At 42.5% G+C, this 16,262-nt stretch overlaps 1 protein-coding gene across 1 annotated transcript in view; it reads left to right on the forward strand.

Annotated features, from left to right (window-relative positions):
- Positions 1-16,262, forward strand: part of NEK11 (NIMA related kinase 11) — a 406,370-nt gene that overhangs the window by 269,988 nt on the left and 120,120 nt on the right. Inside the window, exon 11 of the mRNA XM_069730081.1 lies at positions 2,373-2,466. Within this exon, the coding sequence (XP_069586182.1) occupies positions 2,373-2,466 (94 nt within the window). The remainder of the gene's footprint in view (positions 1-2,372; positions 2,467-16,262) is intronic.

Below are 16,262 nucleotides of genomic sequence, written 5' to 3' on the forward strand. Positions count from 1 at the left end.
AATCTTTATCTTCTCCCTTTCAGTTTCATTCCATTGCGTCTCGTGTTTCCAAGTGCAAATGAAAATAATGATGATCTTCTACACAGTGACATCCCTTCAAATACTTGTAGACAGCTATTAAGTCTCCTCTTAGCCTTCTTTTTTTGCAAGCTAAACAAAACTTTAACTATTCCTCATAGGACATACTTTTCAGTCCCCTCACCATCCTGGTAAGAAGACATCCTGTCCTTGTACTAAGGCACAACATTAGCCAGGTCCTAAACAATATACTGTACATACTGTATATTTGGTATTCTTTGGCTACCATCATAATAATATGGTTCAGTAAGCACCTTTAAATTAGAAAAGATATTGTACATTGAACACATTTTGTACATTTTCCCAAGAATTGGAGATACATATGTTTCTTGTCCCTCAAAATGTCCCCATAAAGTTACACTTAATTGGTTTGAGCCAAAGATCTAGAAGTCTTAAGCTTTTCGATCCTAACTATCCCTGAAACCTGTTGTCAATGATTAAGAGAAAAAAAGAAAAATAGGGGAAATATAATAAAGTAATAAAAGAAGGATTACATTATACCCATGGTGGTGGTTACATAAAAAAATGTAACTGGCTTGGTGCTGCTCCTGCATGCTCCACGTGGTATCCCTAGGAAGTGGTCAGGTTTTGTCTGACGCAGAAGAAATAGGAGACAGGTGGGGCACACAGTATGGAATATGGAGGAGCAACACTGGAGCATTAGGTTACTTTGTGGGTTTTATGTTGCCATTATCATGGTCCCATTTATATGTTCATGAAATGCACTGGACAACCTCTAAATTTGACACTCCAGTTCTCCCTACTGGTTTGCATTTACTTTGCTGAAGACATGATTGATATCCCATCTATACATGTGACCACTGCAGTCAATCACTGGCCTTTAGTCACAACCTACAGTATGTGTCCTTAACCCCTATCTGACCTCGGACGGGATAGTACGTCCGAGGTCAGATCCCCTGCTTTGATGCAGGGGTCCGCGGTGAGCCCGCATCAAAGCCGGGACATGTCAGCTGTTTTGAACAGCTGACATGTGCCCGTAATAGGCGCGGGCAGAATTGCGATCTGCCCGCACCTATTAACTAGTTAAATGCCGCTGTCAAACGCAGACAGCGGCATTTAACTACCGCATCCGGCCGGGCGGCCGGAAATGTCGTCATCGCCGACCCCCGTCACATGATCGGGGGTCGGCGATGCGTCTGCATTGTAACCATAGAGGTCCTTGAGACCTCTATGGTTACTGATGACCGGTGGCTGTGAGCGCCACCCTGTGGTCGGCGCTCACAGCACACCTCCATTTCTGCTACATAGCAGCGATCAGCAGATCGCTGCTATGTAGCAGAGCCGATCGTGCTATGCATGCTTCTAGCCTCCCATGGAGGCTATTGAAGCATGGCAAAAGTAAAAAAAAAAAGTTGAAAAAAATGTTAAAAAAATAAAAAAATATAAAAGTTTAAATCACCCCCCTTTCGCCCCAATCAAAATAAATCAATAAAAAAAATATAAAATCTATGCATATTTGGTATCGCCGCGCTCAGAATCGCCCGATCTATCAACTAAAAAAAAGCATTAACCTGATCGCTAAACAGCGTAGCGGGAAAAAAATTCAAAACGCCAGAATTACGTTTTTTTGGTCGCCACGACATTGCATTAAAATGCAATAACGGGTGATCAAAAGAACGTATCTGCACCGATATGCTATCATTAAAAACGTCATCTCGGCACACAAAAAATAAGCCCTCAACCGACCCCAGATCATGAAAAATGGAGACGCTACGGGTATCGGAAAATGGCGCAATTTTTTTTTTTTTTTTTTTTTTTTTTAGCAAAGTTTGGAATTTTTTTTCACCACTTAGATAAAAAATAACCTAGTCATGTTAGGTGTCTATGAACTCGTACTGACCTGGAGAATCATAATGGCAGGTCAGTTTTAGCATTTAATGAACCTAGCAAAAAAGCCAAACAAAAAACAAGTGTGGGATTGCACTTTTTTTGCAATTTCACCGCACTTGGAATTTTTTTCCCGTTTTCTAGTACACGACATGCTAAAACCAATGATGTCGTTCAAAAGTACAACTCGTCCCGCAAAAAATAAGCCCTCACATGGCCAAATTGATGGAAAAATAAAAAAGTTATCGCTCTGGGAAGGAGGGGAGTGAAAAACGAACACGGAAAAACGAAAAATCCCAAGGTCATGAAGGGGTTAATACATCACCTTTTCAGTCAGATGTAGTGCGGGAGTTGGAAATTACAGGCAGTACTATGGCACCTTTCTAATAAAATTCGATAACTGATGTCTGGAAATCGAACTTGGACAGTCTTATTATGCATTTCAGGCAACTTGCAGAAGAAAAATATGAAGAAAATCAGAAGCGAATGCAAGAACTGAGGTCTCGAAACTTTCAGCATCTTAACATTGATGTCCTTCATGTATGTATTATTTTCTTCTGTTACTCTTTTCAAATGTACTATATATATGTAGACGTGATGTATAATATGCATATATTAATTTTATTAAGGTATTTTGTTTTGTTGGGAAAAAAATGTAATCAAAATGGCACAGGCAGCCGTGCCTGCGCATTACCGTCTATTGCGTGCTGATAAATGCTACTGCGCAGGCACTGCCACCCATGCCATTTTGCTAGAGAAAAAAAAGTTAGGCTCCATCGAGATGGCACTGAGGGCGCCTACACACTAGCGTCATTCCGATAGATTCATCATGCAGGCTGCCGGCACCTGCACAATGAATGTGATTATTATTATTTTTTTAAACAATAGTTTATTCAGTATGTAAACTATGGGGCAGGTCACTGAAGGATCAGTGACCTGTCATAAGCCCATTCTGATGCATATGTAAGCAGAGAACCACATAAAGTTCCTCCCACAGGCCCGCCCCATGGCACGACAATCTCATTAACTGCAAACTGCAAAACCACAAGACAGATTTCATCAACCCAGGTATGATTTTAATCAGTATAAAGGTGCCAACCTGACAGTGTATGTAGTTTACTGAGTACAATCCTGCTGACAGGTTCACTTTAAATTCTGTGCCTTTTTTCTTCTCACATACCTTTGATCATTGTGGCCAAAGAGTTCTATTTTAACCTTATCAGTCGACAGGACTTGTTTCCAAAATACAACAGGCTTGTTTAAATGTTCTTTTGCATACTTCTGATGCTGAATTTTATGGTGAGGATGCAGTAGGGGCTGTCTTCTGATGACTCTTGTGCAGGTGTCTCTGAACAGTAGAACAATGTGCCACAACTCCAGAGTCTGCTAAATCTTTCTGAATGTCTTTTGCAGTCAAACGGAGGTTCTGATTTGCCTCTATAGCAATAGCTCTCACTTAAATTTTGCTTGGTCTTCCATGCCTTATCTTGACCTCCACTGTTCCTGTTAACTGCCATATCTAAATTAAATTTCGTGTTATGATTAAAGGGCAACTTTAAAAGCCTTTGCTTTCTTCTTACAGCTTTCTCCTGCTTTGTGGGCCGCCACCATTTTCATTTTCAGAGTGCTAGGCAGCTACCTAGAAGAAACCACGGCTGCTGATTTTTGGCACAAGGTTAGAGGAGGCTTGGTTTTTATAAAGCTGGGAAATTTGCATCAGCTGGCCTTACCTAACGATGGTAGTGAGTGGTGATGAGCGAATATACTCGTTAATCGAGATTTCCTGAGCACGCTCGGGTGTCCTCCGAGTATTTTTTAGTGCTCGGAGATTTAGTTTTCATCGCCGCAGCTGAATGATTTACATCTGTTAGCCAGCATAAGTACATGTAGGGGTTGCCTGGTTGCTAGGGAATCCTCACATGTAATAAAGCTGGCTAAGAGATGTAAATCATTCAGCTGAGGTGAGGAAAACTAAATCTCCGAGCACTAAAAAATACTCGGAGGTCACCCGAGCATGCTCGGGAAATCTCGAGTAATGAGTATATTCGCTCATCACTAGTAGTGAGCAAGCCACAACCCTAGCAGGCCAATTAAAGTCTGAAACCTTGGTCACAGTTATATGAGCACACAAATCTCCAAGGGTACCCAAACTTTTGCATTGGCCCATTTTCCTTTTTGTAATTTTTAAAATGTAAAAGATGAAAATATATACAGCTCTGGCAAAAGTTAAGAGACCATCACATCAAAACCCAGTCATGGGAAGCCCAATCTCCAGACCTGAACCCCACTGAAAACTTCTGGAATGTAATCAAGAGGATGATAGATAGTCACAAGCCATCAAGCAAAGAAGAACTGCTTAATTTTTTGTGCCAGAAGCAGTGTGAAAGTCTGGTGAAAAGCATGGCAAGACGCATGAAAGCTGTGATTAAAAATCATGGTTATTCCACAAAATATTGATTTCTGAACTCTTCCTGAGTTAAAGCATTAGTATTGTTGTTTCTAAATGATTATTAACTTGTTTTCTTTGCATTATTTGAGGTCTGAAAGTACTGTTGTTGTTTTTTAATTGTGACCATTTTTATTTGTCAGAAAAAAATACAAAATGTATTGCTTGGAACTTCGGAGACATGTTGTCAGAAGTTTATAGACTAAAAGAACAATTTGCATTCTACTCAAAAATATACCTATAAAGAGAAAAATCAGACAAACTGAACATTTTGCAGTGGTCTCTTAATTTTTGCCAGAGCTGTTTATTTTTTTTGCCTAAAATACAAAGAAAATGTGTCATCTTTATCTTTAGGCGCCTTTTAGAGATCATTTCATCTTCAACTTGCTAAAGGGTTCACAATAACAGTAATTTTGACCATGAGTGCCCAAACTTTTACATGTAACTGTATACACTTGCAAATACATTTATACAGCATTGTTTTGGATTAGTGTCATGATCCGTTCCAGGGTTTATTAGTGTCTGCCCTTTTTTGGACGGATCATATCAAGGGTTAACTTTTCTCTGCCTCATTCTGGGTTCGGGTTTGCTATTTAGCTCCTATGAATCTTGCTGACAGTGTCAGTTATAGTTCTGTCTTCGGCTTGTGAACCTGACTCTGGAAACCCTTGGTTTGTCCTGCTGTAAACCCTGACTTGTCCTGTGTCTGTAATCCCCCTCTGTCTGCCCTTTCCCTGCATTTGTCTGTTCTGATTGATTCTCTGATGCTGATCTCTTGGCTTGGTTATTGACTCTGTCTTGATTTGTCCCTATTGTAACGTATTTTGCTCGCCCTGGTTTACTGATCTCTTGCTATGTCCTGACTATCCTTTCTATTTAATCCTTTTTGTACTGACGTGTTATCTTGTGTCCTGACTCAGCTTTTTCTGACTACTCTCTCGCCACTAGGTGGCATCTGTTCAGCTGCTCAGTGTGTGCAGTCTCGCACCCCTATTAAACTTCCCCTGGTGTTAGTTGCACTGTATTGCACTGCAGCTTCCTGACATTATAACTGACCACACATTTAAAGGGGATTTTGTCTTTTTTTTTTTTTTGTTCATGGATCCGCTTTGCAACCTGGCGGATCAAGTGTCCAGTCAGACACAGATGGTGCTGGATTTTTCTAGGAAACATCAGTCCCTTGTCACGTCTCATATACAGAAAAAACTGACTGAGACTGTTATGACCATGCAGGGAGACACCTCTCATGTTGTTAGCCTGCCTGGTGACTCAGTGGATGTCTGTTTGCACTCTCCTGAACCTACTGTCAAACTCCCAGATACCTTCTCTGGGGAGAGGGAGAGATTTCATACTTTTAAGGAGAGTTGTAAGCTTTTTTTATTCTCTTAGACCTCGATCTTCTGGAGATGAGAGTCAACTGCTGGGGTTAATTATTTCCTTACTGCGGGAGGGACCTCAGTCATGGGCCTTCTCTTTACCTGCTTCTGCCCCTGAACGTGTGTCTGTGGACAAATTCTTTGAGGCTTTTGGACTTATTTATGATGAACCGGACCGGGTCAGGGTTGCAGAGGACATGATCATGAGTCTCTCCCAGAATGAACTCACTGCTGAACAGTATTGTTCTGAGTTTAGGCGGTGGTCCGTTGAGGTGTCCTGGGATGACTCTGCTCTTAGATGCCTGTTTGAGAGAGGACTTTCTGATCATCTCAAGGATGCTCTGGCCCTTCATACGCCACCCAGTTCCCTGGTGGAGACCATGACTCAGGCCATTCGTATGGGCCGGAGATTATGGGAGAAAAGAATTATTCAGCGTGAGATGTTGTGAATTCCACTCTTGGGCTCCCTCCGGTGGTTGTAAGTGGCACTTTTGTGAGTTCTGCTCTTGGGCTCCCTCTTGTGGTTTCTAGTGGTATGGCTGCTCCTTGGAGTTAGCTGTCATCAGCTGCCTCCACTTATCGTCTCTTCTGCTCAGCTATTTAAGTCTGGCTATTTCTTCAGCCTGTGCCACTTGTCAATGTTTCCTGGCTGGATTCACATCTCTGCTTGGATTCTCCTGGTTTCCTGACCAGTTCTGCAAAGATAAGTTCTGGCTTTGCTCATTTCAGTCCACATGTTGTGGACTTATTGTTCTGTGCATTCTATATTTGTCCAGCTTGTCAGTATGGATTATTTCTGTTAGCTGGAAGCTCTGGGAAGCAGATTTACCCTCCACACCTTTAGTCAGGTGTGGAGATTTTGTAAACTCTGTGTGGATTGTTTTGTAGTTTTTATACTGACCGCACAGTATCCTTTCCTGTCCTATCTATCAAGCTAGACTGGCCTCCTATGCTAAAATCTGATTTCATTTCTGCATATGTTATTTTCCCCTCCTCTCACCGTCAATATTTGTGGGGGGTTATCTTTCCTTTGGGGATTTTCTCTGAGGCAAGATAGGTTTCCTGTTTCCATCTTTAGGGGAAGTTAGATCTTAGGCTTAGGGGTCTAGGGAGCGTCAGGTACCCCCCACAGCTATTTTTAGTTGCGCTGCTAGGTTCAGGGTTTGCGGTCAGTACAGATACCACCTCCTTCAGAGCTTGTCTCATGTTGTTCCTAAACCACCAGATCATAACAGTGAGATTCCTATTTTGTCTGTCAAGTCTGAGGAGACTATGGAAGCTGGTGTCATCAATTTCAAGGAGAAGGAGAGGAAACTGCGACGTGATGGGAAATTATGTTTTTATTGTGGAAATCCAGGACATTGGAAGAAAGACTGCCCCTCTTGTCCATCGAGTAACAAGCTGCCGAGTCTGGGTGATGGTCTTGGAGGTCATCCAGACTCTCAGGTACCATTTCTGTCATGTCAAAAAGTTTTGCTAGAGGTGGAACTGTGTTATGGAGGTGTTTTTGCATCCACCTCAGCATTTGTGGACTGTGGATCTTCCATGAACTTCATTGACTATAGTCTGGTGTCCAAGTTAAAGTTAGGGACAGTTAGGCTAGAGACTCCCATAACCGTCCGGCCGGGGAATTGGTGCCATTGCCAATTCCGGATAGACCTTGGACTCATTTGTCCATGGATTTTATCACTGATCTTCCTCCCTACAATGGCAAAACTGTAATCTGGGTAGTGGTTGACAGATTCAGTAAGCAAGCGCATTTTGTACCTCTGGCAGGATTGCCTAATGCTGAGACACTATCTAGATTGTTTGTTGAGCACGTGGTATGGCTGCATGGCGTGCCTTTGAGTGTGGTTTCTGATAGAAGGGTACAATTTGTGTCCAAATTTTGGAGGGCATTTTGTAAAAGATTGGGTATTTGTTTGACCTTTTCCTCTGCTTACCATCCTGAGACCAATGGGCAGACGGAGAGGACCAATCAGTCACTTGAACAGATTTTGAGGTGTCTTGCTACGTCTCAGCAGGATGATTGGTGTTCTTCATTGCCCGTGGCTGAATTTGCATTTAATAATTGGATTAACCAGTCCACGAGCACCTCTCCATTCTTCTGTAACTACGGTTTTCACCCCCATTTTGGTGAATTTTCTAGGCTGGATTCAGGATGTCCAGGGGCAGTGCAACGGTTGGGGGAGGTGTGGAGAGAGGTCCAGAAGAACATTGGGAAGGCTCAGGGCAAACATAAACTTTTTGCTAATAAGCGACGGTCTGTAGGACCTATATTTCTGGTAGGAGATAAAGTGTGGTTGTCTACCAAGAACATTCGTCTAAAGATTCCTTCTGCTAAGCTTGGTCCTAGGTTTATCGGTCCTTACGAGATCACTGAGATGGTCAATCCAGTTGCCTTTTGTTTATGCCATCCTCAGTCACTTCGGATCCCCAATGTGTTCCATAAATCCTTTCTTAAGACATTTGTACCATCTTCCGCTGGACCTCCATCCCCTCCGTCTCCTGTCTCTGTGGATGGTCAGACCGAGTTTGAAGTAGAACGGATCGTGGATTCTCATATGGTCCGTAGTTCACTTCAGTATTTGGTCCATTGGAGGGGTTATGGTCCTGAGGATCGATCTTGGGTTCCGGCGCGATCTGTCCATGCTGATCGATTGATCTGGGCATTTCATGCACATTATCCTGGGAAACCTGGGGTCCGGTGGCCCCCCTTTAGAGGAGGGTACTGTCATGATCCGTTCCAGGGTTTATTAGTGTCTGCCCTTTTTTGAATGGATCATATCAAGGGTTAACTTTTCTCTGCCTCATTCTGGGTTTGGGTTTGCTATTTAGCTCCCATGAATCTTGCTGGCAGTGTCAGTTATCGTTCTGTCTTCGGCTTGTGAACCTGACTCTGGAAACCCTTGGTTTGTCCTGCTGTAAACCCTGACTTTTCCTGTGTCTGTAATCCCCCTCTGTCTGCCCTTTACCTGCGTTTGTCTGTTCTGATTGATTCTCTGATGCTGATCTCTTGCTTGGTTATTGACTCTGTCTTGATTTGTCCCTATTGTACCTTATTTTGCTTGCCCTGGTTTACTGATCTCCTGCTACAGTTAGGGCCAGAAATATTTGGACAGTGACACAATTTTCGCGAGTTGGGCTCTGCATGCCACCACATTGGATTTGAAATGAAACCTCTACAACAGAATTCAAGTGCAGATTGTAACGTTTAATTTGAAGGGTTGAACAAAAATATCTGATAGAAAATGTAGGAATTGTACACATTTCTTTACAAACACTCCACATTTTAGGAGGTCAAAAGTAATTGGACAAATAAACATAACCCAAACAAAATATTTTTATTTTCAATATTTTGTTGCAAATCCTTTGGAGGCAATCACTGCCTTAAGTCTGGAAGCCATGGACATCACCAAACGCTGGGTTTCCTCCTTCTTAATGCTTTGCCAGGCCTTTACAGCCGCAGCCTTCAGGTCTTGCTTGTTTGTGGGTCTTTCCGTCTTAAGTCTGGATTTGAGCAAGTGAAATGCATGCTCAATTGGGTTTAGATCTGGAGATTGACTTGGCCATTGCAGAATGTTCCACTTTTTGGCACTCATGAACTCCTGGGTAGCTTTGGCTGTATGCTTGGGGTCATTGTCCATCTGTACTATGAAGCGCCGTCCAATCAACTTTGCAGCATTTGGCTGAATCTGGGCTGAAAGTATATCCCGGTACACTTCAGAATTCATCCGGCTACTCTTGTCTGCTCTTATGTCATCAATAAACACAAGTGACCCAGTGCCATTGAAAGCCATGCATGCCCATGCCATCACGTTGCCTCCACCATGTTTTACAGAGGATGTGGTGTGCCTTGGATCATGTGCCGTTCCCTTTCTTCTCCAAACTTTTTTCTTCCCATCATTCTGGTACAGGTTGATCTTTGTCTCATCTGTCCATAGAATACTTTTCCAGAACTGAGCTGGCTTCTTGAGGTGTTTTTCTGCAAATTTAACTCTGGCCTGTCTATTTTTGGTATTAATGAATGGTTTGCATCTAGATGTGAACCCTTTGTATTTACTGTCATGGAGTCTTCTCTTTACTGTTGACTTAGAGACAGATACACCTACTTCACTGAGAGTGTTCTGGACTTCAGTTGATGTTGTGAACAGGTTCTTCTTCACCAAATTAAGTATGCGGCGATCATCCACCACTGTTGTCATCCGTGGACGCCCAGGCCTTTTCGAGTTCCCAAGCTCACCAGTCAATTCCTTTTTTCTCAGAATGTACCCAACTGTTGATTTTGCTACTCCAAGCATGTCTGCTATCTCTCTGATGGATTTTTTCTTTTTTTTCAGCCTCAGGATGTTCTGCTTCACCTCAATTGAGAGTTCCTTTGACCGAATGTTGTCTGCTCACAGCAACAGCTTCCAAATGCAAAACCACACACCTGGAATCCACCCCTGACCTTTTAACTACTTCATTGATTACAGGTTAACGAGGGAGACGCCTTCAGAGTTAATTGCAGCCCTTAGAGTCCATTGTCCAATTACTTTTGGTCCCTTGAAAAAGAGGACGCTATGCATTACAGAGCTATGATTCCTAAACCCTTTCTCCGATTTGGATGTGGAAACTATCATATTGCAGCTGGGAGTGTGCACTTTCAGCCCATATTATATATATAATTGTATTTCTGAACATGTTTTTGTAAACAGCTAAAATAACAAAACTTGTGTCACTGTCCAAATATTTCTGGCCCTAACTGTATGTCCTGACTATCCTTTCTATTTAATCCTTTTTGTACTGACGTGTTATCTTGTGTCCTGACTCGGCTTTTTCTGACTACTCTCTCGCCACTAGGTGGCATCTGTTCAGCTTCTCAGTGTGTGCAGTCTTGCACCCCTATTAAACTTCCCCTGGTGTTAGTTGCACTGTATTGGACTGCAGCTTCCTGACAATAAGTATGAAAAAATACTGAAGTAAAAATTATTTAAAAAAATAAAGGAATCAAAATCAAGTTAATATTTGGTGTGTCCATTCTTTGTCATCAAAGCATCAAGTCTCCTAGGTACACTTACACATCCTTTTTGAAGGAGCTTGGCAGTGAAGTTGTTCCAAACATCTTGGAGAACTAACCACATACCTTCTGTGGATGTAAGCTTGTGTAAATCCTTCTGTCGCTTCATGTAATCCTGGACAGACTGAGGCTTTGTGCACACATTGCGGATTTTACTGCGTATCTGCAGTGGATTGGCCGCTGCGGATTCGCAGCAGTTTTCCATGCATTGTACAGTACCATGTAAATGTATGGAAAACTAAATCCACAGTGCATGGAAACGCTGTGTTGTATTTTCCGCAGCATGTCAATTTTTTGTGCGGATTCCACAGCGGTTTACACCTGCTCCTCAATAGGAATCTGACGATGTAAAACCGCAGGTGGAATCCGCACAATAACCGCAGGAAATCGGTGGTAAATCTGCAGGTAATACGCAGTGCGTTTTACCTGCGGATTTTGCAAAAAAGGTGCGGAAAAATCCGTACACGAATCTGCAACGTGTGCATATAGCCTTACTGTTGAGATCAGAGCCCTGTGGGCGGGAGGACTCATGTCATCTTTTCTGGGACTCCTTGTTCTTTTTTACACTGATATTTCATTATGCTGTTGACTGCATGTTGTTATTGCATGATGGATAAGTATCTGCCTGTATGTCTCAGCATTGAGGATACCATGGAATGGGCAATGTTGAAAACCATGTACACAGTGGTCAGTCACAAAAACTAAATACAGTATATGAAAGCCACATCATTCTTACATCCCTTCATAATCAGAAATTGTCCTGCAGTGCCATCAGCTAAGATCTAGCAGCAATCAGTGTTACCCTGCTACATCCATCTACCATTTGAAGAATTCTAGTCAGACGTGGTCTTCATGGAAGAATTTAAAAATTGCTCTGGACTGATGAGTCAAAAATGTCAATTATTTGGCTGTAACAGAAGGCAGGTTGTTAGCTCAGGGCTGAAGAGCAGTACAATAATTTGTACAACAGTGAAGCATGGTGGAGGTTCCTTTCAAGTCTGGGAATGCATTTCAGCAAATGAAGTTGGAGATTTTTCTTCTTTACATTGAGGATAGTTCTTAATGACATTGGTTATATGTTTGGGGTCATTAACATGCTGCAGAAAAAGGTGGAGCCAATCAAACACCTCTCTCATGATATTGCATGATGTATTATTATTATTATTTATTTATATAGCACCATTAATTCCATGGTGCTGTACATGAGAAAGGGGTTACATACAGAGTTATAGATATTGTTTACAGTAAACAAATTTACAGTGACAGACTGGTACAGAGGGTGAGGACTGTTGTGAATTCCGCTCTTGGGCTCCCTCCGGTGGTTGTAAGTGGCACTTTTGTGAGTTCTGCTCTTGGGCTCCCTCTTGTGGTTTCAAGTGGTATGGCTGCTCCTTGGAGTTAGCTGTCTTCAGCTGCCTCCACTTATCGTCTCTTCTGCTCGGCTATTTAGGCCTGGCTCTTTCCTTCAGCCAGTGCCACTTGTAAATGGTTCCTGGTTGGATTCACATCTCTTTGGATTTCCCTGTTATCCTGACCAGTTCAGCAAAGCTAAGTTTTTGCTTGCTCTTTTCTGTCCATAGATTGTGGACTTATTCGTTCTGTGCTTTCTGTGTTTGTCCAGCTTATCAGTATGAATTAATTCTGTCTTGCTGGAAGCTCTGGGAAGCAGATTTACCCTCCACACCTTTAGTCAGGTGTGGAGATTTTTGTAAACTCTGCGTGGATTTTTTGTAGTGTTTTATACTGACCGCACAGTATTCAATCCTGTCCTATCTATTTGGCTAGACTGGCCTCCTGTGCTCATTCTGGTTTCATTCTGTGTATGTCTTTTCCCTCTCCACTCACAGTCATTATTTGTGGGGGGCTAATCTATCCTTTGGGGATTTTCTCTGAGGCAAGATAGCTTTCCTGCTTCTTTCTTTAGGGGTAGTTAGCTCTTAGGCTGTGACGAGGTGCCTAGGGAGAGTTAGGAGCATCCCACGGCTACTTCTAGTGTTGTGTTGAGCTTAGGGACTGCGGTTAGTACAGTTACCACTTCCTTCAGAGCTCGTTCCATGTTGCTCCTAGACCACCGTATCATAACAGAGGACCCTGTCCTTGCGGACTTACATTCTATGGGATAGTGGGGAAGAGGCAGAAGGTAGGGGCGAGGCAGCGGCTCTGGCGATGGCGAGGCGGCGGCTCTGGCGATGGCGAGGCAGCAGAATGGTTATTGCAGGCTGTAGGCTTTCTTGAAGAGATGGGTTTTCAGGTTCCGTCTGAAGGAGCCGAGGGTGGTTGATAGTCGGACATGTTGAGGCATGGAATTGGGGATATTCGGGAGAAATCTTGGAGGCGGTTGTGTGAGGAATGAATAAGTGTAGAGGAGAGTAGGAGGTCTTGGGAGGATCGGAGATTACGTGAGGGAAGATATTGATGTATAAGTATCAGTCCATATTTCTCAGCACCAAGAACACCAAGAATTGTGCAATGTTGAGAAATGTAGACACAGTGGTCAGCCAACGAAACTTAGCCAGTGGATGAAAGACATATAATTTTTACTTCCCTGTCAAAATCAGAAAATGTCTAATAGTGCTGTCAGCTAAACACTTACATATAATTTTTACTTTCTCTTCAAAATCAGAAAAATGTCCAATAGTGCCGTCAACTCATCTACTGTTCAGACTAGCCATATGTGGTCTTCGTTGAAGAATTGCATGCCAAAAACTATATCTTTAACATGGAAACACTGCTAAGTGACTCAACTAGGCACAAAAAAACTAGGAACTAGCTTTAAGACAGCTGGAAACAGGTGCTCAGGACTGATGAGTCAAAATGTGTTATATTTGGCTGTAACAGAAGGCTGTTTTGTTTGTGAAGGTCTGAAGAGTGGTACAATATTGCATGTTTGAATAAAATAGTGAAGCATTGTGAAAGTTCCTTGCAAGTTTGGAGCTGCATTTCAGCAAATGGAGTTGGGGATTCGGCCAGGATTAATGGGGTCCTCAATGCTGAGAAATACTGGCAGATACTTATCCGTCATCCAATACCATCAGGATTGTCTTGCTGCAAATCTATTCTTCTGCGGAAAAATGACCCCAAACATACATCCAATATCATAAAGAACCATCTTGAGCATAAAGAAGAACAGGGAGTCCTGAAAGTGATGATATGGTCCTAACAGAGCCCTGATCTCAACATAATTGACTCTCTTTCTGGGATTGCATGAAGGAACAGAAAGAGTTGCACAAGTTTCCATTCATAGGAGATCTGTGGTTAGTTCTCCAAGATGTTTGGAAAAACCTCCCTGCTGAGTTCCTTCAAAAAAGTCTGCGTAAATGTACCTAGAAACATTAATGCTGTTTTGAAGGCAAAGGGTAGTCACTCCAAATATTGATTTGAATTAGATTTCTCTTTTGTTCATTCACTTTGCATTTTGTTAATTGATAAAAAATAAACTAGTTTTGAAGGTATTCTTATTTTACGGCATCATTTCAAAAAAGTATACAGTATATACTGTACTTATACTGTATATGTAAACTTATACAAACAGCAAATACGCTACACCCCAAACTTATTCCATAGAGCAGAGCAGTAACTAAGCTTTCCTTCAAATAAGATACAAGTTTTGCTGTACTGCCCTCACTTTGTATCTAAATACACTGGCCTAGGCACTGCGCCCCTCTAGCTACACACCTGCATAGAGAGTGTCCCTCAAAATAGTCATAATTTTTACCCACCTATTCCCTTTCTCCCTTAGGCAGGGGCAATGAATTATCGACCTAGGACAGGTGAGCAGCGAGGAGGGGGCGGTTTTGCATATGTCCCTTTATATTACAATCTGATAGTGCTAAGAAAAAAAATCTCTATTAATCATGTTATTTCTTTAGTTATTTTTAATCTCCCAAATTTAATACTACCATGTTCAACCGGGATGAAGAAACCGTGTTAAATCGCTTTGTAACAGAGATGCAGATCTGTTTACTGTACGAGATCAGTTGCTTATTGTACAATTTATCTTCACCAACATCAGCGGTTATTGTATCTACATCCACCAGATATGTAGATACATCCTGTCCCGACTCAGGGCAGCATGACACAAAGCCAACATGCAAATTGTTTTATAGATTCTTGTGCTGTACTAGGAATATTGCCTAAGAAATCTGTCATTCCTTCAGCTCTGACTGTTCAATAAAGGAATACACTGAGTTGTGCTTTCCTAATGCTTTGTGTAGCTCTGGTGTTCCAGCTCTTACTTTGCTCTTTTATACCATGCGCTATTCGTTTTTTTTTCCAGATTTAATATAATACTATTTAGCTCAGTGAAAATCTACAGTAGATAAATACACCCACGACTTATTAAGAGTGCGGATTATTGCTGTAGATTTGTTACTATATTGGTTTCTTGGGAAATTAACCAGGCTCGCGAACAAAAGAATACAAATTATTTCTAGATTTTTGTATTTAAAATAATCAATACTAACAGTAAATGCCATAATAATTGCCGATAGCGAATGTGAAAATATAAAAATGATAAAGTTAAACTTATTAAATACAAATTGACACTGTAGAGAGGGACAAGGCTTGAGCTCTCGCGCCACCTCTTGGAAGTAGTCAGTATCGACTCTTTAACGAGCCTTGCCATGTAACTTAGGATAGAAGCCAAAACAGAATCTCAAATTTCAGACATGGCGTTTCTGGGTGTTGCCCCTCGTAAGTGCAAAGCATAAGATCTGATTTGGCTTATTGAGAGGGTTCTAACTGGGATCTAAGGGGGTAACGTTTCTCCTGGTGGAGGGTGCCATGCCAGTGTAAGGAGGCATATAAGCCATGTAATGCTCCTCTGGAATGTATTTAATTTCCAGAGGAGCATTGCATGGCTTATAAGCCTCCTTACACTGGCATGCTAGGCATGTCACTCCCCACAAGGAGAAACAGTAAACCAAAGATTAAAGGGAACCTGTCACCCCGTTTTTTCAGATTGAGATAAAAATACTGTTAAATAGGGCCTGCGCTGTGCGTTACAATAGTATATGTAGTGTACCCTGATTCCCCACCTATGCTGCGAAATACATTACCAAAGTCGCCGTTTTCGCCTGTCAATCAGGCTGGTCAGGTCAGGTGGGCGTGGTGACATCGCTGTTTCTTCCCCAGCTTTCCGTTGGTGGCGTAGTGGTGTGCGCATGTCCAAGTGCCGAATCCACTGCGCGCAGGTGAAGAAAAAGCGCGTGATCTGCGCTATTACCATTGTCATCGGTGGGGGCGGCCATCTTCCTGAGGCCGCGCGTACGCAGATGGAGTGCTCTGCTGCACGGGGCTTCAGGAAAATGGCCGCCGCGATCTCCATCTGCGCATGCGCGGCATCCCGCGGCCACTTTCCTGAAGCCCCGTGCAGCAGAGCACTCCATCTGTGCACGCGCAGCCTCAGGAAGATGGCCGCCCCCACCGATGACAAGGGTAATAGCGTAGATTGCGC

This window comes from Ranitomeya imitator, chromosome 6, assembly GCF_032444005.1.
Source record: "Ranitomeya imitator isolate aRanImi1 chromosome 6, aRanImi1.pri, whole genome shotgun sequence".
Lineage (NCBI taxonomy): Eukaryota > Metazoa > Chordata > Amphibia > Anura > Dendrobatidae > Ranitomeya > Ranitomeya imitator.